This window comes from Eptatretus burgeri, chromosome 10 (assembly GCF_056783735.1).
Source record: "Eptatretus burgeri isolate ZD-2024b chromosome 10, Ebu_testis_v1, whole genome shotgun sequence".
Classification (NCBI taxonomy): domain Eukaryota; kingdom Metazoa; phylum Chordata; class Myxini; order Myxiniformes; family Myxinidae; genus Eptatretus; species Eptatretus burgeri.
Genome location: NC_140970.1, coordinates 41019674 through 41046874, shown reverse-complemented (window position 1 = coordinate 41046874; position 27201 = coordinate 41019674). Strand labels below are relative to the sequence as shown.

Genomic DNA, 27201 nt, shown 5'->3' with positions numbered 1-27201 from the left:
AAAACGTGTTACAACATGGGAATCGTTTGAAAGTATAAACAGAGAAATCAAAGGTATAAATAACGTCAATAAGAAAGGGATACTTCACACACAGCCGTGTTTGCCAAGAAGAGTAATAGATGTAAAGACAGTGTATCGGTTACTAAGGGAATGAAAGAGAAAATTGCCGGCAAGGGGAATAGACGGGTGCAGATGGCGCTTGTGCTTTGTTTCAATGGTATATTGTCAGCAATATTACCTTGATACTGTTTTGCTAATGAGCCTCACCCATTACCAAAAGAATGGGAGAGGTTATTCCAATTGGTCTGTGTAGCTCTGTGGCTGCGTCGTTTGGAGTGACCAATTTTGTCTGAATATCGTTGTTATTCTCGGAGCACGTAGCAAATTCGATCAGTCGAGACGACAAAAAATTTTGTCCAAATACTGCTGAACTGAAAGTTTTTTTTTTAAGCACAAACAAGGTGATTTGTGTTCTACAATGTTCAAAAATATAATTCAATTGAAATAAAATAAATATTTTAAAGGCTGTAGAAAAAAAAAAAACACAAAAAAAACCCCATTTATTCAGAAATTTACCAACATTGCTGCACCATCTTTAACACCACTTTTATTTTATACATTCTACATCAGAAAGAAAAAAAACCTTAAAATTAGTTCTCCATGCCTGTTGTTTGTGTCCTTTATGACGTCCCTAAAATAAGCAAGTTTCCTGTTTGGAATGATTTTCAATTTTGTTTGACTGACAGGCTGAAGCAATTGCATTTGCACGAGTGCCCATGCTCGCTCGATACGAGACTTCGCACAATTTGCCAAATTCAGAGCCGTGGTACTGGTACAGATTACCGGGCGTAGTGGCGTGCGCCTGTAATCCGGCAACTCGGAGGCTTGGGTTGGAGGATCGCTTGAGGACGGGAACCTGCGCCGGGCCGCGCTATGAGAGGGTGTTGGGCAGCCTGGAATCATGGCGAAACCCAATCCTTATCCCTGTGTCGTAAGAGGCGACCAGGGTTTTATCAGGAAGGGCATCCGGCGTAAAACCTATGCCAAATCAGTATGCGGATCATAAAGGATGATCCGCTGTGGCGACCCCTAACGGGAGCAGCCGAAAGACGAACAACAAGTACTGGTACAGATTCTTGTTCTGATTCATGTTCTAAAGTGTTAAAATATAAAAATTCAATTGAAATCAAGTAGTTCCTCGATGGTATAAATTGATTGATGGACAGACAGAGCGAATCAGTTGCTTAACCCCGCTATGCGCTCTGCATGCGGGGTAATCATATGTTGAATGGACAGGAGAAAACAATTAAATCCACACATGTTTTGGGCAGTGTTATCATGAGAACAATAAGGGTGAAAAAGGGGTCCATTGACAGAGAATGAACAGAAAAAAAGACATGTACCATCAGGGAAGGAAGTGTGCCGTGAAATTGACTCACCACACGATACCTTGAGCTCCTGAGCCAATAGGCCGTAGATTCTGGTAACGTTTTAGGACCGTAAAGGTTGAATCCCCAACTTCTGTGCTGTAGAACTGCGCCTCATAAGCAGATCTGCTCATTGTGAAGTGTCGTCCGATTAGAGACACATCCAGTTCAGTCCACAATGCCTGGAATGGATGATTAGTTTTGGTGTGCAAAGTGTTTGTTTTAAACGTTTCCCAACAAGACTGAGTTTGAAAAGTTGACCATTTATCGAGCTGCATAGACTCACCCAGGTAACCCACAAAGGCATTAAACTTTGGTAGACAGTGGGTAGTTTGGTGGACAATTTTGTTGTGTTGCTTCCTGCATATTATGCTCACAAACAAGGCGTTAAAGCCACAAATAATGAACGCCACATGTTAATTTTTCTCCACTTGATGCTAGTTGTCTTTCTGTAATTTAAGATAAACCATAATGTACATCTCCTGTTTTGTAAAACAATTGTAAGTGGAATAAATTTCTGTAATTCTCCCTGAAATTTTTTCCTTTTTAAAAAATTGCACATATCTATAAACTGATGCTTTCTCATTCTGTTATTTGGGATGGCAGGATGGCTTAGAGGTACGCACACTCACCTCTAAGCTGTCTATCCTCGGTGCGAATCTCAGCCCAGCTATAAACTATCATCGCAATGTTTCACAGGCAATTTGATTCATCAGCGTGTGTGTACCGACCCACGGATGAACGTTAAACTGGGTATTCTGTCTGCCAAGATTAGTTGGTGGGCATTAAAGAACCCAGTGTCCCTCGCGAAGAGTAGGGGAGCTATCGCTGGCACCATGAAGAAATTCCAAATTCCTGTGCTAACCTGCAGAGTGCATTGCATCAGCGGCACAGTCACACTCTCAACCAATGATACCACCCTAGAGCCTTGTGTTGCATACAAAACTCGAAGGGCACTCGGTAGAGCGCATTCCTCTGCCCTGTAATGCCTGATTCACGAGAACATATCTGGCACAATACATTTTTTAGATATCGTGCTATATTTCGTTTTTTAGCCCTATCTCTCAATGGTGAAGAATCACTTAAAAATTCTAGTAGTTGGATCCGGATCTAGATCTTCACCAAAATTGAATCAATTCTTCCTTGTCACACATCCAACCAAGTTACATCATCGAGCAAGTTTCATCCGAATCCATCCACAACTTTTTGAGATACCAGGAAACACAAGGAAATCTAACACAGGTGGAGGCCATTCAGCCCATCACGCCTGCACAAACACCGTACTAATTTATCCATGCAAGATCCAAGGAAGAAAATGCAAAAATTTTTAATTAATTATTTTTTATGTTTTTGTAGTTTGGGTTTTTATCCCCCGCCGCGTGGCGGAAGGAGAATATTGTTGTCACCCGGGTCGTTCATCCGGCTGTCCATCCGTCCGTCCGTCCGGCTGCATGGGCGTCAACATTTAAAGCTGTGAGTGCACTAACTCATAAACTGTTCGCCATATCGATTTGAAATTTGGGTCACACATGCACCACCTAAAAAGGAAGAACCCTATTGATTTTGGGAATGGCCGGATCCAATATGGCCGACTGGGGCGGCCATCTTGAAAAAAAAATTTGTAATAAATGGAGAACCGCTTATCTGATTTCAATTATTTTTGGTTACTGCGTTCCTCACCTTTGGGGAACTTTTTCCAACATGGTTTCGGCCCGCTTGGATATCCAATATGGCCGCCAGGCAGCCATGTTGAAAAAAACGACGTCATCGTGATATAGGCTCTAATTTTTTTATTTTCTGATGAAACTTGCTGGAAATAGAGGTAACGTAACAATGTAGGTTGCTGTTGAATTTCGGCCATGTCGAACTTCAAATATGGCCGCCAGGCAGCCATCTTGAAAAATGACATTATCGCGAAATAGGCCCTAAATTTTTCCCAATCATCGCTATATTATCGCACCTCCAGAAAGCACTACACGATCATTCCCAGTCATCACCATATCATCGCACCTCCTGCTGTATGCTGCTGGTAAGACACAATTCTTAACTTATTTTTATAACAGTCTATACCACATATGTACTCCTATGCTAAGCACACCATAAACAATATCTTTTTGGTCCAATTTAAACTTTTTGCTGTATAGCTCGAAAGACATGATGACCAAATGGTGTCTTGTTTCCCAATCGCCCCCCTTCATTATTGGCTGCTTGCTAGAGCACCCTTATTCTGGACATTTCCATCTGTCTGTCTGTCCGCGAAACTTTGGTCAAGCCTCGGGGCTAACCCACTCAACCGATTCCAATGAAATTTGGTAGGTAGGACCAATATTTCTGGGAATTGTGTGCTTTCGAATATGGGACTCCGGGCCCTAGCAACGGCATAACAACGGCCCTTTAAAGTGGTCAGAAAATCAAAAAAAATCGAAAAATCGAAGCTTAGAGTTCTGTGCACAATCTATCTAGCTCCCTTCATGCCAATTTGCAGCCCTAACAAAAAATATTTGGAGGAGGAGACAGGTTTTGGGCAAGTACATGTCGAACATTTCAGAAACGGTTAATTGCAAATATCTCTAAGAGAAAGAATCTGATTTTGATGAAACTTGGGTAAAATGTGTACAATGTGGCTAGCATGTACACAAAAATGAATGGTTGCTATGCACACCTCCATTGCTTAGCAACAGCTAAAATACTTTATCGTACATCGTACACTTATTGTGGACTGTACAAAAAAATCAATACCTCCGAAACTGGACCTCCGAGGGACCTGTTTTTTTGTGCCCAAGGAGAATGTCTTACAGCATCATATAAAAAAATAAAATCTTTAGCGAATAGATAAATGGAATTACCAGGGCTGCCATTTGTTAGAGTGTCTTTGGAAACATGCCTGAAATTTCACAAGGCGGGTTTCTGGGTGCAAACTAAGAGGGCTGTGATAATCATATTTATTGTGCTAAATTGATTGATAGCATGTACATGAATATCAGCTAGTCGCGTCGGCCAGGTTTCCATCTAGAGCGAGCAGCCATGTCGCCTACCGGCTTGTCTGGAATATGTATGACCTTTTTCAATGGCGGGGGATTCCCCATCTCTGATGGGTATGTTTTTCTTTTTCTTCTTCCGCTCAGGAGAGGGGGCATGGGCTTGGTTAAAAACATACAACATCAACCACACAACTCCCCTTGACAAGACCCCCACGAACAGATATCGTACTATATATAATTTTTTAGCCCGATATCTCAAAGGTGAAGAATCGCTTAAAAAATTCTAGTCGTCGCATCCGGATCTGGATCTTCACCAAATTCGAATCAGTTCGTCCTTGTCACACATCGAACCCGTCCACTACTTTTTGAGGTCTTGTACACAAACAAACAGAAAGGGGTGAAAACATAACCTCCTTCACCTATGGTGGTGGAGGGAATAAGAAGATTCTGTTGTTGAAAAGAATTATTCGAATCAACCAAGAAATGTAATGTTGTCATCACTTTAAGTTTAACCTGTGCTTCATACGATGCGCAGATTCACTTGTACTACAAATCGAGTATCATTAACAATTTTTGCTTCGCAATTTGTCTCGGCATACCTCATAGATCCACTTTTACATCATAATTAGTGAGGTCTCACCTGGCAGAAGGCAATTTTCACATCGAATGCCCTCTCCCCACAGCACCTCAGAAAGGAGAGGCTCATGAAACCCTATCTGGAAGCACACAAGGACAGCCAGAACTCACATCCACATCCGTACCTGTGATGCAGAAACAAAGGAAATATTATCATGTTCTGTCATTAAAATTAACATGCCTTCTCCAAAATTGGGTTTCACCATAATCACACTATTACGAATCAACATAACTCGGTAGAACGGCACTCAGTAGAGAGCATACCTTTTCCAGGCTGAACAGTTTGTTTTGTATCTCACTGATAGGCCGGATCTGGATCCGGACCTGAATCAAAATCGAATCGGCTTGTTCTTGTCACCTTACCCACTCAACCACCAAGTTCCGTCATAATACACCCATGACGTTTTGAAATATCATACCATACAGTATATCGTTTTGGCACCATCTCTCAAAAGTGAAGAATCGCTTAAAAATAAATTATCCGATGTGGATTCGGATCTTCACCCATATCGAATCGATTCGTCCTCTTCGCACACCCAACCTGCCCATCAAGTTTCGTCTGAATCCATCCACAACTTTTTGAGATATTGTACTCACAGATAAACAGGGGTGAAAATATAACCTCCTTTTTATCTTCGGTGGTGATATGGAGGTAAAAATGAAACGTGAAAACCTCAAGCTGTCTGAAATCTTCATTTGCAGAGGTAACACCCTTTGGAACTCATTGATCGAATTAAAGGCCACGATTCATCATCGGCTTGCCACGTACCTCCAAAGGTATAATGAGGCATTTTTGATTTGTAGTAAATATTTTCCCTGCATTCGTCAGCTCTATACTGCACATCTTATCGGAATTTTGTTCGAAGGCCAATGGAATATGCCCCCTGCTGGGGTCTGGGACCGCTACAAACCGCCAGTTACACACATATTCCTTCTCTCTGCTCTCCCTCTCTCATATGTGTTGATGGCCCTTCCTTTACCTTCAGTTTTAAAGCACTGAACCTCCCATTAGGGACCCTAAGAATAGGATCTATTGCTCACTCCCTACAAACAGGTCAATAATCTCCCCCTAGTCTCTTCTTGCCTCTAACCTGGCTTTGGATTCCTACTCCTCTCAACCATCTTCCCTTCAACAACCGTAACAGGTTTCACACATTCAAGCAACTCGCTTATTGCCAACCTCCATAACTCTAAGCTTTCCAATCATCCTAACTCGATTATAATCTTTTTCTTCCTTCTCTGATTGAGCTTCCTGTATCAGTCAAATCACCTTGTATTTTTTTTTCCATTTCCATTCTTCTCTTTAACCTTGTGAAGTCGCCAACCTCTCTCATTGCCATCCAATTTCACCCCTATAACCTCGTTAACCCTGTTCGCCCATATATCATATATCTTCTTGTCTCTGAACGATCTGTCGCTGGTACATTAGCCTTCATCGCTCTTATTATTTCACTCTTCCATGAGCCTTGATATCTGTATTTAAAAAAAAAATGGCCCATCCACAATGCTATTGTTGAAAAAAGATATTTAATGTCACTTCAAAATGTAAAAAAAATTTACAAATATTTACATTGCTTGATAAATATTACATTTATTTCAAACAAAGCACACCTCAAAGGAAAATAAAAACTCTCTTTGGTGCGAAAGGCTTTAGACTGAAGCCTTGTTCGACCATCTGCTCTCCGAGGTCCCATGTGACAAATCCTTCCCATAAGCTTCTTTCTTTCTCTTTAAACTCTCCTGTTCTTCCCCCATTGCCTGCAAAGTGATGTCTGTTATGGTTATTTCGGCAGGACTGGACATGAGGCCTAGTAATATGATATTGTCATAAAATGCTTCAAAGGAAGATCAAATTCAGAGGTTCTGGTGGGTTTGACCCCCCCCCCTCCCCACCTCCAAAAAAACAACAACAAACAACACATCAACAGGGGGCATCCAGCATGAGGCATCAGCTCAATCACAATCTAAATATGACTGCTCGTCATCCTGATTTGATGGTTAATTGTAGTGTGTGTCTGTCTGTCTGAAATTAATTGGTCCTTTCATCACAGGTGTAACATTTGTGAAATGATCTTTTTTAAATCCTGAGAAACAGGAAAGTGATCTCATTTAGCCTTTACAGGAAGTGAGATTGTGTTTTTGCATCTGGCACACCAACCAGATCAAGGCTGGCCAGAATTCATATCATAGCCTGGATGCAATCACTCGCAGGTTATTCATAGAAAAGCCTGCAACACCTCCTACCACTAAGTTTAAATCAGAAAGGAAACTTGACAAGTACTTACTCATCATTACTTTGTTATGGTATTCAATGAACACACACAACAGCATGTATAACCCCCCCCCTTCCCCCACCCTTCCCCTCCCTTTCCCACCAACCAAAACACTGCTACCATGTCATAGCATTTACACTCCTACCACTGATACAAAACAAGATAAACATATCCAAAACCCAGAGTTCAGAATGACAGCTGCTGTTTTTAACATTATGCAGGACGATCAGCAAGTCTTGATAATTTTTTTTGACACAATCCTTTGATAACAATTTAAATCTTTAATTCACCCTTTTAATTATGTGTTGGCCACCTATATAAAAGTGACGACCACGATGAGCTAGTTAAGGCTGAGGTTTAGCAAAGAGTCGGCACGTTATCGGTGGTTTCCTTGCTAACTTGCACATTGCTGACTTGACACCCAACATATTACTTGTAATGACACCCCTTCTGTAACACCTAATCTCCAATTAAGGAAAATAGCGCATCGGATATGATGTTACACCACAGACTTGCTAATCAAATTTCACGTATGTGTTTTGTAAATATATCAGTTCAAAATTAATTTTGAAATTTCCAATGTTACAGAACTGTTGGACATTATACAGAGAGGAGAGATGACAGGTCACTGATGACACAATAACATTTAAATGTCAGTTTTCTCCTCTTTACTTGAACAGATGATGTTGTTTCCGAAGCAGAAGGATGGCGCCTGTGGCTCTTTCAATGTACACAAGTTGGTTGCCTCTATTTTTTGCAGCATCGACTCCTCAGGTATTGCTCCCCTGCTCTTTCATAGTCATCCCTCTCTCGTACCCCCAGGTCAAATGAGTTCTTTGCATAACATCACGTCCCCCTGGCCCCCCTTGTGAAACTCCCAAAATCCAGGCTTACTGCTCACCTTCACTCCTTTGTTCCTCGCTTCAGTCTTTTCAATCCCCTGCTTCCCCTTCAGGACTTCAACTTGGCAATACACCACCATCTCAGGTCATTTCCCTCTTACCATGACCCTCTCCACCTTTCCCTTTTTATAGATTGCTGTGTTAACTTCCTTCCCGGTAAATAAGACCTAACAAGGCCAAATAATTAGCGTAACCTTCCATTGCAGTGAGTCAGAATAACAAGATAAACGTGATAGATTGTAGTTACTGATGCTATCGTTGCCAGGGAAGTGAATATATCCAACATGGCAACACGCACGGCATTATGTGATTGTCAAGAATACACCTTGGGGCTTGCTTCCCTTTAGTGTATGCATGTTATTTGTGGTGCCGACCACCACTCGCTCTCTAATGACTGCAATCCAGGTCTGTGCTTCATGAGTATGAACGATCGTACAGGTCGTCGACTACCAATCAAATGGATCTTTGTCAGTTGAGGTCTGTGACTTCTGAGTGACGTTACAGTTACCGCATCAACAGTGTAACGCTTTTGAAACTTGCATTTCAAAAAAACCGAAACAAAGTCAATACAAATGAGGAAGTTCACCATTACATACAATGTCCACCTCTGATTCCCACGTTGAGTTGTTTCTGCCCAGTGTCCCTGTCCTGCCGGCTCAACTCGCGCGTGTTCACCTCATTCTCTGGGTTGTCGAACAATTGAGGTTGTCACCTCGTTCTCACTCGATGTCCTTGCAGCGTTCGTCGGGGCTGTCCAACGCTCGACTCACGTCACGTTGTTCTCTCACGTGTGCTGGCCCATCCAGGATGATTGAAGAGCTCAAAGGAATTTTTTCTCGATACACAATCTTAATGAGTTTTAATCAACCTGATTATAATCGGCGCCACGCATTAAAAACAACTCTGGACATTAACACCTCATTCACTTATCCGAGTTAAATCGAGCACTGGGACGATCAAAACACACGTCTCATCACACGTCTCCTGTCTCGCTACACTTCCCTCTCGCGGGTTCATATAGTAACACAGAATGATCCCCTGCCTTCCAGCAAATGTGATTCTCGTCTCCACTGGAATTTTTCTCTCCGAACGTTCCAGCATTTTCACAAATCTCACTCGGCAGTTTTCAGTACAATCCTGCCATCCACAGTCAAAATTAGCTCTTTACATGAAGCAGTTTACAATTCACTGATTCATGCGACGACAAATTTATAACATGCAACAGTCAATTTTAATCGTTCATTTATCGGCATTTACAAATGCTTATTCACAAATACCACAACCAATGCTTACTGGCCATATCGTCTAGCTTTTAGCTCACAGGGATAGCTCTGAAAACCTTCATTATGATAATACAACCCATCACAGGACAGTGCAGTGGGTGCAAGTGCAACACCTAAACACTCGCTGTCAAAGTTGATATGCCTTATATATGATCTTTCTGCACTCTTTTTTAAAATTTCAAGTAGTTTCTCTTTGTAAAGTATTGCTGCGGTCTTGCGCCGTGAATGAAAGTCATGCCGCCCCCGGGTGTGGGGCAAAAAGACCTTCACTTCCACCGGGTTAGTTTGGTGTGAATCGGCGTTTCAGAACACACGACTGCAGCATATCTGCTGACAAGATTGGCCAAGTGAACTTGTCAGCAATCGGCTTTTAAAGCACTTTAGCGTGAACCAAATCTGCCCGTCTGACGAGTATGCCACATATATATATATATATATATATATATATATATATATATATATATATATATATATATATATATATATATATATATATATATATATATATATATATATATATATATATATATATATATATAGACAGACATAAACAGAGACATTTTGAAGGACATTATCATAAACAGAAAACCACAAAGCTCTTCGTTGTGCTATCTTCAGGTGAATTCGCACAAAGTGAGTGAGTAATGATGAAGAACAGTCAGAAAGACACCGATCACAAAGTTAATTCTGATTGGACGTTCTCCACTGATGCGTCATCACCTCCCAATGGTCTAGGTAGGAAGAGCCTGTTCAGTGTTCAGCTCTCCAATTGGACGTTGCAGAGTCTGAGGCAGAGGTGTTCAAGCTGTTGTAGACGAACCCTTCATTCGTACAACGGGACCCTTCGTTACAACCGCTTCTTCATAACTAGCCGTGATTATGAGATGACTTCGTGTTCCTCTTCTTTGCACAAACAAGCAAAACGAGTGGACAAACTCTCTTTGTCGACATATCATCGGGTCCATGAAATAGATAAATATCGCTTCTAGTATTCAGAGATGCGTTATACTTCGTCCTCTACTCAATATCTTGAATGCATCCACATTATAATGTTTAGCACAGTTTGCATTCTCGATCAAATGCTGTCCAATAGCAGATGCACACGATGTTGGGATTGATGCTGGGACCTTCCTACAAGCACGTACCGGCTGTGTTCACATACCAAGTGTTTTTCCTGTTGGATAAAGGGACATGCTGTTTGATTCTGTCAGTCAGAGTCTGGGTAGTTCTGCCTACATACCGAGCATCACATCGGCACTTGAACTCATAAATAATATTGATAGTTTTGAGGCAGGGAGAACATCCTTCTTAACTGCAGGAATCAGATGTGAAGAGGTGAAAATCACTCTTGGACAAACAGCCAGATACGTGTTTGAGACACATCTTTTGATTTGTTCCTCATATCTCTGTGACATTTTCCCTTTCCAAGGAATCTTGATGTTGATCGGGCACTTTTCAGGACCAATCTTCTGTTCATCTATAGCAGTGAGGAATTTGTCCATAAACCTCCTGATGATATACTCAGGATATCCATTCTCACCGAGGATGCTGGCAATGTTGTCCATCTCTGTATGAAGCTTGGAATTGGAACATATTCTCTTCGCTCGACTCACTAATACATTGATCAAACCAATCTTGTATCTCGTTGAACTAAAAGAGTCCCATCGAGTATACTGGCCGGTGAAAGTGGGCTTTCTATAGATGGACGTAGTAAATGAAGATGCAGATCTCTCTACAATGATGTCCAGAAAGGGTAAGCAATTAGTACATTCCAATTCCGTCGTGAACTTGAGGGCAGGATAAAGAGAACTCAATTCATTGAAGAAGTGGTCATAGACTTCATAAGATTCAAATAGGCAAAATATGTCATCCACATATCTGTAGTATATGATGGGGGATTGAGTTACCTGCAACTTGGTCAACTTCTGCAGTTCTCAATAGCCAACAAAGATGTTTGCTAATTTTGGGCCCAAAGGAGAGCCCATGGCCACCCCATCAATTTGGACGAACATAATGGTATTAAAGATAAACTCGACATCTCTTTTAGCCATGTTCATTATGGTGTACCACTTTTGCAAAAGTAGTTGCTGGAATGAAGCACTATGTGCCTATCGATTCCACTCGTGAAGTTAGATGATCGACCAAAGTTTGAAAATTTTCCCGCCTTTTTTGACCGTGGGCCGCCATTTCGAAATTTCAGGAAAAATCCATATTTTTGGAAATAATATTGATTTTTGAATCTTTAAAAAATATATTTCTCTGTGTTTAGATGGCCGAATGCACTTCAGTAGGCACCAGTATGACAGTAAGCACCCGTAAATATTATTCACAAACTTGTCCCAACATTTTGAGAAGGGGTTGCCATTTTGGAAATTCAGTGAAAATCATATATTTTGTGTATATCTAATGAAATTTTTTATTATTATTCTTTGTGTACTTGCAGATAAACCTTGACTGACCAATGGTCAGGGCTCCTGTGGCTGTGTGGGACAAGTTCGCTAGTTACAGGAAATTTTGCGAAAGTGCTAATTCTTTGCGTGTCGTAAATGATCTAGCTGAAGGATTAATTAAGCTAGTGTCTGACTTTATTCATATGTGCAATGATGAGAAACAACGTCAAGCATTGCTACAGTGCGTGGAAGAGCACAGGAAGCTTTACCCAGACTATACAAAACAAACGCTATGTTCTCTATAAGATATCTGTGTGGTTGCTTGTTTGCTAGATTGTTATGTTGTCATATATGAAATCCATGTCGCTTAAAACATATTTGGTTGTTCTCATAATTAATAGATCATGCTCTCATTTGTCATTAGTAATGTCTTTATGAAAACGCTACTTCTGATATTCTGTAAATGCCTAACAATGTGCCGTGCAATAATTGTCAAAATATGGGATTTTCAGTGAAATTCCAAAATGGAAACCCCTCTCAAAATGTTGGGACAAGTTTGTGAATAATATTTAAGGGTACTTACTATCATACTGGTGCCAACTGAAGTGCATTCGGCCATCTAAACACAGAGAAATATATATTTTAAAATATTCAAAAATCAATATTATTTCCAAAAATATGTATTTTTCCTGAAATTTCAAAATGGCGGCCCGCGGTCAAAAAAGGCGGGAAAATTTTCAAACTTTGGTCGATCACCTAACTTCACTAGTGAAATCGATAGGCACATAGTGCTTCATTCCAGCAACTACTTTTGCAAAAGTGGTACACCCTAATGTTCATCAATTCGATGAAGACAGATTCAGAAATGGGTGGATGCTCAAGTTCCATGTGATACAGCAAATATACACATATATTGATGGTCTCTGTCATAGGGACATTTGTAAACAGGCTATCAATGTTAAAAGAACACATTACATTCTCCAAATGCATCCACATTATAATGTTCAGGACACGTCTCCTTATGGCATCAGCAAAAATGAAAGAATCTTTGAAGACGAACCTGGAGACTGACTCGAGTGCTGGTTGCAGTGACTCTCCCAGCCATTTTGCCAGCTGATGACCATGCACAGAATTGGTCTCAAGGAACATTCTACTTGTGAATCTTCGGTAGACCGTACATTCTTGGACGAAGAGAGCCAACCGGCTTGATGCTCTTGTAATATTCCCTTGACAGTTCACCATGTTTATGCAGTTGGAGCAACCTCTTAGTGATTTCATTCTCTAAGCTTGACATGCAGTCATGTGTATCCATGCTTCCCAGCTGTTGAAACTTAGACTGATCCTGTAGAATAACCAACATTTTGCTAAAGTTGTCCACCTAGTTTAAAATAACCACACCAGAACCTTTGTCAGGTTTACAGATGTGTATTTCACGGTTTCTTCTTAAATTCTTCTTCTGGCAGTCATGCATTCCCTTTGTAAATCGGTCAGAAAGGTCATTTGGGGCCCCACAGTAGGCATATGCTAAATCACAAAGTTGAGCCTTCATCGCCTGATCTGCTTCAATGAAAACTGCATAATGTTTACTCATCTGCTCATAAATAAGCTCAAACTCTGCAAAAACTTTCTCTCTTTTAATGTTGCTGTTTGGAATGCTGAACCCAAAACCATGAGCGAGAACAAACCTCTCGGTGTCAGATCGAGTTTATATATATTCATTGATGAGCCAAAACATTTGGACCACTGATGGGTGAAGTGAATAACATTGATTATCTTGTTACAATGGCACCTGTCAAGGGGTGGGATATATTGGGCAGCAAGTGAACAGTCAGTTCTTGAAGTTGATGTGTTGGATGCTGGAGAAATGGGCAGGAGTAAAGACTTGAGCGACTTTGACAAGGGCCAAATTGTTATGGCCAGACGACTGGGTCAGAGCATCTCTGAAACCGCAAGGCTTGTGGGGTGTTCCCGGTCAGCAGTGTTGAGTACCTACCGACAGTGGTCCGAGGAGGGACAAACCACAAACCGGCGACACAGTGTTGGGCATCCAAGGCTCATGGATGTGTGAGGGCAATGAAGGCTATCCCATCTGGTCCGAACCGACAGAAGGTTCACTGTGGCACAAGTCACAGAAAATTTTAATGGTGGTCACGGGAGGAATATGTCACAATCCACAGTGCATCGCACCTTGCTGCGTAGCTGCAAACCAGTCAGAGTGCCCATGGTGACCCCTGTTCACCATCAAAAGTGCCTACAATGGGCACGCGAGCATCGGAACTGAACCTTGCAGCAGTGAAAGAAGGTCACCTGGTCCGATGAGTCGGATTTTCTTTTAGATCATGTGGATGGCCGTGTACGTGTGCGCCGTTTACCTGGGGAAGTGATGGCACCAGGATGCACTGTGGGAAGATGACAATCCGGTGGAGAGAGTGTGATGCTCTGGGCAATGTTCTGCTGGGAAACCCTGGGTCTGGCCATTCCTGTAGATGTCAATTTGACATGTGTCACCGACCTAATCATCGTTGCAGACCAGGTACACCCCTTCATGGCAATGGTATTCCCTGATGGCAGTGGCCTCCTTCAGCAGGATAATGCACCCTGCCACACTGCACACATTGTTCGGGAATGGTTTGAGAAACATGATGAAGTGTTCACGGTGTTGCGCTGGCCTCCAAATTCTCCAGATCTCAATCCGATTGAGCATCTGTGGGATGTGCTCGACTGACAAGCATCAGATCCAAGGCTCCACCTTGCAACTTACAGGATTTGAACGATCTGCTGCTAATGTTTTGGTGCCAGATACCACAGAACACCTTCAGGTGTCTTGTAGAGTCGATGCCTCGGTGGGTCGGTGCTGTTCTGGCGGCATATGGATGGTCATAATGTTTTGGCTCATCAGTAATATATATATATATATATATATATATATATAATATGCCAATTCTCGAAGGGCTATGGAGGCCACTCCCAATGACCACACAATGTTTCATCACTATATATATATATATATATATATATATATATATATATATATATATATATATATATATATATATATATATATATATATATATATATATATATATATATATATATATATATTATAAGGGAGAGGAAAAACATGGTAACACAGTGACGATCACAGTCACAACTAGAGGGGGAGCACTCGGTAGAGTGCAAAACCTCCTCCGCCAATACTGCTCAGTCACTCAAGTGAACCTGATATCCTATTCATTCAATTTGACGTCAACAGTGCTCACAGAGTTATAGTTTGCAACTTTCCCTTTTACTTTTAACTTTTACATCCTCAATTCATTCATCATAACTGGATTCCTTGAGACAGAAATTGATTTTACGTGGGTATATCCACCTGAAGTTCCAAAATCAGCCGCAATTATAATTTTGGCATGTTTTTTTGTTGTTGGAAATCACTTATAACATGTAGAAATGCAAAAAAAATCGAAATTTTGTTGAAAAAAAATTTGCAAAATTTTTTTTTCTCTAGCAATTTTTTTTTTGGGGGGGGTTGGAAATCACTTAAAACATGTAGAAATGCAAAAAAAATTCAAATATGTTTTCAAATTGGCCACCATAGCGGCCATATTGGATTTTGGACCAAGTCCAAAATCTAATGGCATGATCCTTGGACCAGACCTAACCCCCCCACCAAGTTTCGTCGAAATCCGTCGGAGTTTTTCCGTAATACTGTTCACAAACAAACAAACAAACAAACAAACAGAAAGGGGTGAAAACATTAACCTCCATCCATCTTCGATGGCGGAGGTTAACAATTGCTAACAAGATGACAAGAAAAAGAGCAATCAGAGATTGCAGACCCTTGCCAGGACTTGTTTTGTGTGGTGTTTGTGTACTGGTGTGTTACGTAATTAACAATAGACATAACTAGAACTGTCACTTTATAACTGCTGGCAGTGATGACTGTGTACGAAGACGTCCCACTTTGATGCAACCCCGCTTTGGTCGGATATTTGACCCTGACCCATGATGTTTATTTCTATTCCATTTAATTTAGAATGGGATTAAAATTTATTCAATTCAAATCAAATGGAAGACCAAATAGGTACAGTCCTGCATTGGAGTCATCAGAAGGAATCCAAACAAGAAAAGAACAAAGATTAAGTCATCAGGAAGGAACCTGAATAGGATTCGCATTTCAGCTGCTGCTCCTCTACCATGAAACCTATCCTCTACCATCAAAAAAAATGAAATATTTCTGCCTGCCAGACCATGTGGCAGATCAGTTTGAAATTTAAAGCATGTACATGTATCCCCTATCACGACTAAATCATAATGGTGAAGTTTCACGTCGATCAATGAAGCGGTTCAAGAAAAATATTTTTTGTTAGATTTTCGCTTAATCCAATATGGCTGCCAGACCATGTGACATCAATTATTCATGAATACTCTGGTATTCCCAATGCTTGCGGAACATTTGTCTGAAGTTTCCCTTCGATCTGTCCAACCGTTTTGGAGAAGAAGATTTTTATAGGTTTTCAGATTAATCCAATATGGCTGCCAAAACATGTGACCTATGATGTCATGAGTGAATGTTTTGTTCCTCATGGATAGGCGGTCATACGATTTCAGTTCAGCCATTTCAGAGAAGATTTTTAAAGGTTTAAAAAGAAAGAAAAAAATATGGCTGCCGAATAAAGTGGCTGATGACGTCAAGTTTTTTTTTTATTTTTTTATTTTTTTTTTTGTTTACCAATTTATACCAAGATGACCCTCAAAATTTTTCATACTGATTGGATGTAGCATTCTACATATAGAATTTTGACGTCATAATGAAGGCACCTATAATGTCATTAAAAAAAAAAATCACCTTTATTCCCCATGAGGAGTACTTGCCATGTGGCAAGTTTCAATTTTTCCTTGGTGTGGTTTGAGATAGAGGTCCAAAGTTTCCCCATTTTTTTCAACATGGCTGCCACACCACATGACCGATGACATCATAATTATAATTGAAACATTCAACATGAGTAGCCGCTCCTATGGTGAAAATTGTCTCAATCCGACAAGCAGTTGCAGAGAAAAACACAAAAGTTCTGTGTGGCCAAACAAACAAACAAACGGACCCAAATGCAATACCCTTTCCTCTAGCACGGGTAATAAATAACCCCAAGGCAACCTTGGAACCATGTCGGCTTAACACGTACACCTTAGCTCTTTCATTCGGGGAAACGCGGGACAGAGAAAGGAGAATACGAGACAAAGAGAGAAAACCTGCTCCACACACATGCAATGCTCATGCACACACGCGGTGTAAGGCTCTTATTTGGGTGCATCTGGACTGTTGGGGTGGGCGTCGCCACACCTTGCATGCTTCCCCAGCCACGTTCGCAGCACACCAGCTCTCAAATGGACCGCGACTTTAGTCACAAAGCCGAACAATTAACCACCGCATACCACAGAACCACGAAGGACCAGGTATCAACCACAAATCAGCAGGCAAGAACCAGCAACAACCACACATGCTGTGTGTGCCTTTTACAACATCATGCGTGGGCGAGCAGACCACCTGTGGAGCACTGACGTAAGGAATGGCTGACAGGCCGGTACACAGGCAGGAAGGCAGCTGTCCTCACAGGTAGTTATTATTCAGGTGACAGCAGGCAGGACGGCCGGTTTTTCCCAAAGCTATTCCTAAACTATCTTTTATCCCATTATTTCCATCTCCTGATTTATCTCCTACCCTCCCTGGGAGAAAGCATAGGTACAAAGGCTGAAGTGGACCTTACCTGTCTCGCTGGTAGAGTGGGATCGATGAGGGGGACCTCCCTAAACTAAAATTTTAGGACTCAATGAGTCCTCCCAAAAGCCAATTTCCCAACTCCTTTTCATTCCAGTGGCCACAGACATTCAATGGTGTGAAGGGGAGGCATTCCTAATCTACCTTCGTACATTGGAAAACACTTTATTTGCTCCCATTGGACTTGGTCAGAAACGGGGGCTGATGGATTTGGTCTCAAGTTTTGTGTGTGTGCATCCGCAGCCATATCTCTGCCATGTACAGACAGATTTTATTCGTACTTGGCAAAAAGACAACACATGATGGCATGCATATGCACATCATTTTGTTTTGCGAAGCGATTAAAAATGGCCGACGCACGGCCATTTTAGTTTAAAACAAAAAACAAAAACCCGTGTCAAACATCTCCTCAACCAATTCTCGGACAAGCATTTACTGACGTAGGTCAAACTTGTCACACAGTTAAGGAATCATGTCTTGCATAAGCACGTCATTTATTTTCGAGATCAGATTCAAGATGGCCGACTGGCGGCCATTTCAGTTGTAAAAAACCCGATGTTGAATACTTCCTCAACCATTTCTTGGATGTGCATTTACCAATGTTGTTCAAACTTGGCAGACAGATAACGAATGATGTCTTACATATGTACATCATTTTTTTGTCGAGATCAGATCCAATTTTGTTCAAACGTGGCAAAAACACAGCACACCATGGCGTACACTTGCACCTCACTTTATTTTGTGATCTGATCAAAGATGGCCGACTGGTAAACCGGTGGCCATTTTGTTACCTAAATGTGTCCCCAACCATTGTCAGACAACGCATGGTCCAATTTTTGTTCAAACTTGGAACAAGCACAATATATGATGGCATACACATGCACCTCACTTCATTTTGCGATCTGATCAAAGATGGCCGCCTGGTAGAGACTGGCAGTCATTTTAGTTGTACATACATATGGGCTAGCCCTTTAACTCTGCACAGCAAAATTAGTAAAACAATGGGGACGATGACATTTTACATCTTTTTTTTATTTTTTAACTTGTTTCATTTTACTTTTAAGCCTCCTCTATTGGGGTTCTAATAATGAATTTCACCCGCTGCTCTGCATGCTGATTCCATTCTTTAATTTGGTTGTGGCCCTCAATTTTGCTTTCCTATGCTCCAGCACAATCTCGTGGCTGGGCAGTGCAACTCCCTTCACAGACTCCCTACCTGCTCTGCAACTGATCAGGACGCAACAGAGCAAAATGAACAGCAGAAAGAAAGGGGGAACACCATCAGCAGGGCTATGGGACAAAACAATCGGAGATGGACAAACAAGCGATGCAGGTAAAAACAAGAGGGGGAGGACCCAGTGAGTGAACAATATGAATACAGAAGCAACCTTTAAGAAAGGAAAAACTGGAAGTTTGGATGTAGGTGGCCTTGGGGTGGGGGGAGAGGATTAAGAGGGGTTGAAAATATCACTGTTTTCAATGATTGGGGTGGGGGGGAGGGGGATATCTTACATGGTGATGTGAATAACTGTCTTGAAGACCTGGAGGGAAGAAAGAGATTGAAGAGAATGGTGGAAGCTGGTTCCACAGGCAGGAAAAAAAGGAACAAATGATTGGAGGTGAGTAATGATTCTAGATTTTGGGAGTTTCACCAGAAGGGGGTTGCCAGGTCAGGCAATATTTGATCTGTGACTTGCTCCAGGTACCATGTAAACCTGTACTAACCTGTTTCATGGTCGGGTTATTGGCGACGAAACCGTCTCCCCCACCAGGTTTCCTGGTGAGAGTGTATTGATATGGACACCCAGCAGGATTAAAAACAAACCTGTCAAAGGCTGGAGGAACTCCTTGTGAGCCAACGGCCATCCATATCTTGTGCCCAACTGTCTGCGGCCGTCCACCTGCAGTTGGATTACCTTTGTGAGGAGATTGGTGGCAGGATTTGCACTCCGGCCACCGTAAAACCCTTCACTCCGCAAAGCACAAGAACAATGCAAAGAAAATTGAAAACCCACTCCGTAGGAGTACCTCCTGTACAGCTGCCCTTCGCAGGGCAGCTCACCGGATGACGGAATTGGGGAAAAGCATCCGGGACCCCCAATCTTTGATGAGAGGAGGAAAACCACGGGGTAACTTTCCCGGGTAAGATTGTGGTACTGTGTGTCGGGGTAGTGCTGAGGTGTCGTCCACCAGATGGCGGTCTCTTTGGGTTAACCTGAGGCGGTCCCTTCGGGTGGGTGCCTGGAATGTCCTATCCCAAAGAGAGGATGATCACCTGTCTGTTATCATCTGAGCTCAAGCATTTGAACATCGGTATTGCAGCACTCTCTGAGGTTCGGAGACCGGATAGAGGTGAGATCATGGCGGGTGGTTAAACCGACTATTGGTCTGGTCGCTCTGATGCTTACCATGCCCAAGGAGTTGCTGTAGCTGTGTCCAATAAGCTGACTCCAATGATAATTGAAGTAACACCGGTCAACAAACATATTATGAGACTAAGGATTTGTCACTCCTTCGGTGTTGTTTCCCTGGTCTCTGTAAATGCTCTGTCTGAGGCAAGTGATCTCACCGTGAAGAACGCATTCTATGCCACGCTCGAGTCTGTGATTGTGATTGATCACTGCCCCAGGTGAGATACTCTTCTAGTCTAGGGCAATTTCAGTGCATCAACTGGAACTGATGGGGATAGTTATGAGACATGTGTTGGTCCCCATGGGTCTGGAAATGTGAATCAGGATAGCACAAAGTTCCGTGACTTTGCAAGAAGTCATGGACTTAGGGTGGCCAGTTCATGGTGTGAGTGCCGACAGGCTCATCGCTGGACTTGATATTCCAATGCTGATGATGTGGCAATGGAGATTCACCATGTGCTCATTGATGGTCACTGGAGGATGATCCAGAACTGCAGGGTCTTCCAGAGTGTTCAGTTCCTCAATACTGACCACAGGCTTGTGGTAGCAACTCTGAAGTTTCTGCTTAAATCCAGGAGAATTGTTCCATCCCAGCTGAGGCTGGATGTTGGCAAGCTCAAGGATGAGAAGGGAGCTGAGGAGTTTTCAAACAGGCTGAGTGGGGATTTGGGGGGTCTGGGTGCTTTGCGGAATCCTCAATAATTGTGGAGTGCTTTCAAGACCAACATCCTTGATGTTGCCGGTGGATTTCTTGGAACTGACCGGAGGGCAAAAAAGACTTTTGTCTCTCAAGGGACACTGGATACCATTGACCTAAGTCACAGAGCCAGGCTGAATGGTGGAGCTGAGCTGTTCAGGTAGTTTGGCGTAAATCTGTGCATGCACTGAGGGCGGACAAGGAGGCCCATGTGCGAGATCCAGATCACAAGGCAGATCCAGAACCAATGTTTTTTTGGGGTCATTGATGATGGTCGAGTAGTTCCTGACGACCACTTTTAATTTCCCGGCAGGATAGTGCAGAAGTATCACATTTACCTTTTGGGCTGTCTTGACTGAGTTTGATTCTCCACGTGATTATAAGCTATCAGATTGGTGCTTTGCAATCACTGTTGCATCGCAGAGTGTGCAGTTCCTCGAATGGATGTCAATCTGGGGACCAGCCCGCTGGCATTAGCTGGTGGATGCTAACGATCGCACGGTATATTTCGCACGGTATATAAAAATCAAGCCCGAAACTACATGGGGCACTTCATCAGGGCACGACCATGGATGGCCCCAAGAAAATGATGTACTCCTTCAGGCCCAACTCTGAACTGACTCCCCGTCCTTTATGCATATTAATGAAAAATTGCCACTCTTAACACGTGATTCTTCTTATACATTTGTAGAATATTTGCAAATATTCTTCTTTTTTGGATACAATGTCGAGGCTCTTGGAGACTTGGGGAAATAAGGAGGGAGACAAAATAGAGGGAGACTTGGGGAAATAAGGTCTGTGGGGAAGAATGAGGGTTTGGGGAGAACAAATGGGGTGAACAAGATGGATACAGCCATAAACTCCAGCATAAACTGTAACTCGGAAGGAAAAACGGGAAACTTGGAATGAAGTGGACTTTGGGAGGGTTAATGGGGGTAGAAAAGGTCATGGTTGTGGATGGGGGTGATGTGAAGTGGTGGTTGACAGCTGCCTTGAAGCCCTGTAGGGAAGAATGAGATTGAAGAGAATGTGGAAGTTACTTCCACAGGTGAGAAAAAGAAAAGAGAAACAAATGAGTGGAGGTGAGCAGTGATTCTGGATCTTGAGAGTTTCACCAGAAGGGGGTTACTGGCAGACCACACAAGAAGGTGGGAAGACAATATAATCTCATGCACTGACTGTACTGCAGTAACCACCAGAAGGAGGTTACTATGCTCTGCAGAACATGGGTGGGACAGAGCATGGAAAGGGCAGAGGGTGCAAGACCAGAAAGGAGGCAGAAGAAGACAGCGAGATTACAAACCTCTCTGCAATGGCAAAGTTATAGGCCCATAGACTCCAATAATCTTGAAGGTCTTGGTTTCCATGGCATTAAATTGAGCAAGATGTTAGGCAGGGGCACCAGCCCAGAGGAGAGAGCAGTACTCCATCAAGCTGATGATGAAGGTCTTGTAGGTGGATAAGAGTTCAGGTGTGCCAAGGAAGGACTTTACACGATTGACTTTGCCCAGGCGGTGATTGACTTTGGACATTAACTTAGAAGTGCGGGTTGCCCAAGAAAGATCATGGCTGATGGTGAGGCTCAATTAGTTTGAGTTGTACTTCTTCAAGAGGATTGTTAAAAACGTATATGGGGGGGGGGGTGGAGGGTTCACCAGACATTCCTTTCGGCTTTCGGAGCGAGTGAGTGATCGAGTGGGATTTGTCAAGATTGAAAGACGTGTTGCAAGTGTTTGACCAACTCGTGATTCTATCAAGCTCTGAAGAAAGGGTTGCTGCCTGCCTATATGAAGGATGAGGGACATTCCAGGAAGTGGTGGAGTCATTAGCAAAGAGAAATAGGGGATTTACCAGAGTCAGAGAGATCATTGATAAAGATCCCCAAGTCCCAGAACACTGCATTGGGGAAAACCAGCCTCGACATGGAGAGATGAGAGGATCCTGTTGAGAGCCACACATTGTAGAGGAAGGAGAGGAAGTCAGAAAGCCATGTGCGGAGGTGGCCTTGAATGTCATGGGCAGAGAGCTTGGAAAGCAAGGACAGGTGCCAGCCTGTATCGAGAGCTCAGGTTATGTCCAGGGTAGAATGACCAGATCCAAATCTGAACTGATGGTCAAATGAGGCCATTGGAGAAAAATATGGATTTCAAGGATTTCATATCAACTGCGATGATGGATTCCATAACCTTGCTGATAAGTGGAAGTAAGCTGATAGGTCTGTCATTAAGGGGATCCGTTTTTGCACCTTGTTTTTGTAATGAGGTGATGTTGGCTGACTTCCACGCAGATGAGAGATAACCTCAGGCAAATTATAGAGTGAACAGAGCAGAAAGAGGTTGTGCAAGAGAACTAGTAAAGCAGGTTTTTAAAAACATTTTGTGTAACGAATAAAAAATTAATTTTCACAATGATTAAGGCATATTTTATTTTTTTGCTGCCAAAACAGAAGAAATCTCAGTGAGCTCAAGAACTTGGTAGAACAAGCACAAAAGCACACAGTTTTAGTCTGTGTGATGGTGAGATACAAAACAAATTTGTAAAGACATTAATTCACCGTCTTCGAGCTCCCGTCATGAGTGCATATACACTTGTTACGGTTAACACCTCTTTTCTCTGAACAACCAGCATTTCACATGAATGTGACATTGGAATAATCACTGCATGACACAGATAGTCAGCCTATTGCTGTGTGGGTGGTCAGATGGGAGCAGACCATTACTAATGAGAGAAAATGGCCAATGCCATATCCTCGGGCCTTGGAAGGAAATATACATCTCACCAGTGTTCAGTGGGACACTTGGGGTATTTTCATTCACAAAAATGAGGGTAAGCAGACTGCTGGACAGCCAGCTTTAATAGCATCCCTTTTGAAGGAGGGCATGCATCCAAGACATTCAACATTGGAAGCACAGTTTTAGGCCACGTTTAAACTCCATCCTGCAGAAGATTCGAAGCTGGAAGATCACCACCATAAACATGAACCAAAAGCCAGGATAATTACTCGAAGCAAAATGAAATGAAATGACCAATAAAATGTGAGATTTTAATTCACATTGCAAGTTCTGGTCGTCAATTTCGGTCGATTGATATAATGAAAGACCCCTGCGTTTCATGATGGTTTAGATCGGGAACACACGTACGGGTCCTCCAGCTTCCTTCCAGAAGACCATATACGATTGTTGGTCTTCACATCCATCTGACGGTCTGGTCTTCAGTCTACCTGGCCCTGTATAGGTCCCGCAGCGACACGATCCAGGACTGGGACCGGGAGGTACACCCACGGTAGACCAATTTTATGAAAGGATATACATATCACAAACGCAATTCTACGCGGGAATAGCGCAGAGGACCCGCTCGGAGAAATGAAGAAGGAATAAATGCTTAAATTGAGCACAAAGCGTCGATCTTTATCCAAAGGTTTGTATATTATTATACAAATCAGGCTCGGGATGGCGTTTACACCCCCAGCTTGGCTTGGGTCTGTTATGTATCAGGGATGTGCAACAATGGCAGAACAAGAGCAGTGATGATCGGCATTTCCACGGCACGCATCCCTGTGCTCCACTTACCGGCAAATGCTTCTAGCAGAGATGTCTACCCGGGAGGGACAGAGAATGGCGATTCGGAACACCACGACAGCGATAAACCCAACGCTTTCCTGCATGCGGCGGCGCAATGATCTACCCGGTCGCACCCAGACTGCTGCTCATGACGCCGGTGGTACGGGCCACATCTGCATGTACATCCCCCCTCTGCGATTTGGCAACAGCGATGGTACGCTCCAGCGATCCTCCAAGGCCAGCGTGTGCTGGAGACACTCGGGGCTGGAGACAAGAGACGTGACTGGTGGAGGGGGGATCCAGGGGGAAAACAAATGAGAAGCAATTGGGGAATGGAAAACGACGCTGGTTATGTCCAATTAATGACCTCAGACTATATAAGCAAAGCTTTGGTATAAATTGGATATGTCTGTTTCATGACGCATTAAATTCGATACTCAGGGTCTTCCCTGCTATCCGAAAATCTGTGGAGCATGCATGATATTACTGTATATAGTATATATATAGTGTGTGTGTGTGTGTGTGTGTGTGTGTGTGTGTGTGTGTGTGTGTGTGTGTGTGTGTGTGTGTGTGTGTGTGTGTGTGTGTGTGTGTGTGTGTGTGTGTGTGTGTGTGTGTGTGTGTGTGTGTGTGTGTGTGTGTGTGTGTGTGTGTGTGTGTGTGTGTGTGTATATAATGATTCAAGAGTTGCCAACCCTCTGGTTCTCTCTCAGGACGTGGAGACACCATGCATCCATGAATGAACTCGTGCATTTCCATCATACTTTCTCTTTTCCATCATGATGATCCAATCGTCCAGTCACTCTACAAAATCGATACACGAGGTATGTATATATGCAGAAATAATTATACATATATATATATATATATATATGTGTATATATATATATATGTGTATATATATATATATATATATGTGTATATATATATATATATATATATATATATATATATATATATATATATATATATATATATATATATATATATATATATATATATATATATATATATATATATATATATGTGTATATATATATATATATATGTATGTGTATATATATATATATATATATATATATATATATATGTGTATATATATATATATATATATATATATATATATATATATATATATATATGTGTATATATATATATATATATATATATATATATATATATATATATATATATGTATATGTGTATATATATATATATATATATATATATATATATATATATATATATATATATATATATATATATATATATATATATATATATATAAATATATATATATATATATATATATATATATATATATATATATATATATATGTATATATATATATATATATATATATATATATATATATATATATATATATATATATATATATATATATATATATATATATATATATATATATATATATATATATATATATATATATATATATATATATATATATATATATATATATATACTGGTATAATGGCCAAGAGGTATACACACTCCCATCTAAGCTGTATGGTCTGGGTTTGAATCTGACCAAGCTATAAACTGGGTCGAATTCAATCATCCCATTGTTTCCTTGGCAAGGCGATTCAGCAATGTGTGTGCTGTCCCTTGGTTGGATGTTAAACTTGGTGTCCTGTCTGCCACATTAGTTGGTGGACGTTATAGATCACACAGTGTCCTTTGTGACGAGTCGGCGAGCCATCACCAGCACCATGGTCAAATTCCAAATTCCTGCCAGAATCACTGCTGAGAAGGCAATGGCAAATCACCAAGCATAATATAACCCTTGCCAAGAAACAGCTTCGGCAGCACCAACGCTCTGTAAGAGTATGGTACATCAGAATGTATATGCAGTATGTACAAGTCAGAAAAAAACCATGTCAGGATGGAATCCCCAAAAAACAACCCAACGATGTAGAAAGGATTGACAAGTTAAACGAAATGCCCCAGAAGATAAAGAAAATAGGATCACATTTATACATGTCGTGTTTTAAAATAACCCTTTTTTTTTGCTATGAAACATCATATCTTCCAGTCTCCTTGAATATTTCGAATATAATAATTCCAACCCGTCATTTTTGACTGGCTTTTTTACTAGTCATATATATATATATATATATATATATATATATATATATATATATATATATATATATATATATATATATATATATATATATATATAAAACTCAATTCATGTCTGTGTGTCACCGAGATGTTTATCAACCCAAGGGTTAATGGATAAATATCTGGACGACTTTGCATAACATGGGTCCAATGGACCCAGGAACTGAAAGTTGACTTGCAAAACATATTATTTCAATTTTTATTGTTATTGTTATGCTTTTAGAAACAATGTTTTGGCTCATGGATGATATTTGCAAAAAAAAAACTTGTTCTTATTTGAAGAAAACAAAAAATAGTAAAAGTCATGTTTATTTATATTTTCAAAGTTTTTTTTTAATGTTTATTTATATTTTCAGTTTAATTTTTTTTCATTTTTTTTCGATATAAAGTTGAGTCTTGTATTGGAGTATTTGCTCAAAAATAATTTTGCTCAGAAAATGTCGATTCACTGATTTTTTATTTTATTTTTTGACTTTCCTTCGATAGACCAGGCAATGAAACATAGTAAACTAGAACGGGCACTCGGTGGAGTGCATACCTTCGCCAACGCTACATTTTGCCTCCCCCCCCCCAGAAACCGTTGATTGTGAGGGTATTTAATCCCATACCACATCTGCCATCTCATATGTGTTATGATGGCTTAAAAACATTAAATATCCTGTGTCATATCGTATATCACAAGATTGGGCTTTGAATTCACAACATTTTGGCATTGGTTG

At 41.3% G+C, this 27201-nt stretch overlaps 1 protein-coding gene and 1 long non-coding RNA gene across 5 annotated transcripts in view; one reads left to right on the top strand and one right to left on the bottom strand.

Moving 5' to 3' along the window:
- LOC147018391 (mitogen-activated protein kinase 8) overlaps nt 1–24604 on the bottom strand; it is an 84162-nt gene extending 59558 nt beyond the window's left edge. Inside the window, exons 1-3 of one of the 3 annotated variants that reach the window (XM_085897984.1) lie at nt 24343–24604; nt 5049–5169; nt 1440–1609 (exon numbers count right to left, since the gene is read on the bottom strand). In XM_085897984.1, coding sequence (XP_085754110.1) covers nt 1440–1609; nt 5049–5114 — 236 coding nt within the window. In that variant the 5' untranslated portion in view covers nt 5115–5169; nt 24343–24604. The remainder of the gene's footprint in view (nt 1–1439; nt 1610–5048; nt 5170–24342) is intronic. The other 2 variants (XM_085897983.1, XM_085897982.1) reach the window with 2 other exon arrangements.
- The window catches only part of LOC147018390 (uncharacterized), a 21065-nt gene continuing 18416 nt past the window's right edge, over nt 24553–27201 (top strand). Inside the window, exons 1-2 of one of the 2 annotated variants that reach the window (XR_015062362.1) lie at nt 24553–24619; nt 25047–25157. This is a non-coding gene — a long non-coding RNA (uncharacterized LOC147018390). Of the gene's footprint in view, nt 24682–25046; nt 25158–27201 lie in introns of both variants that reach the window. The other variant, XR_015062361.1, reaches the window with a different exon arrangement.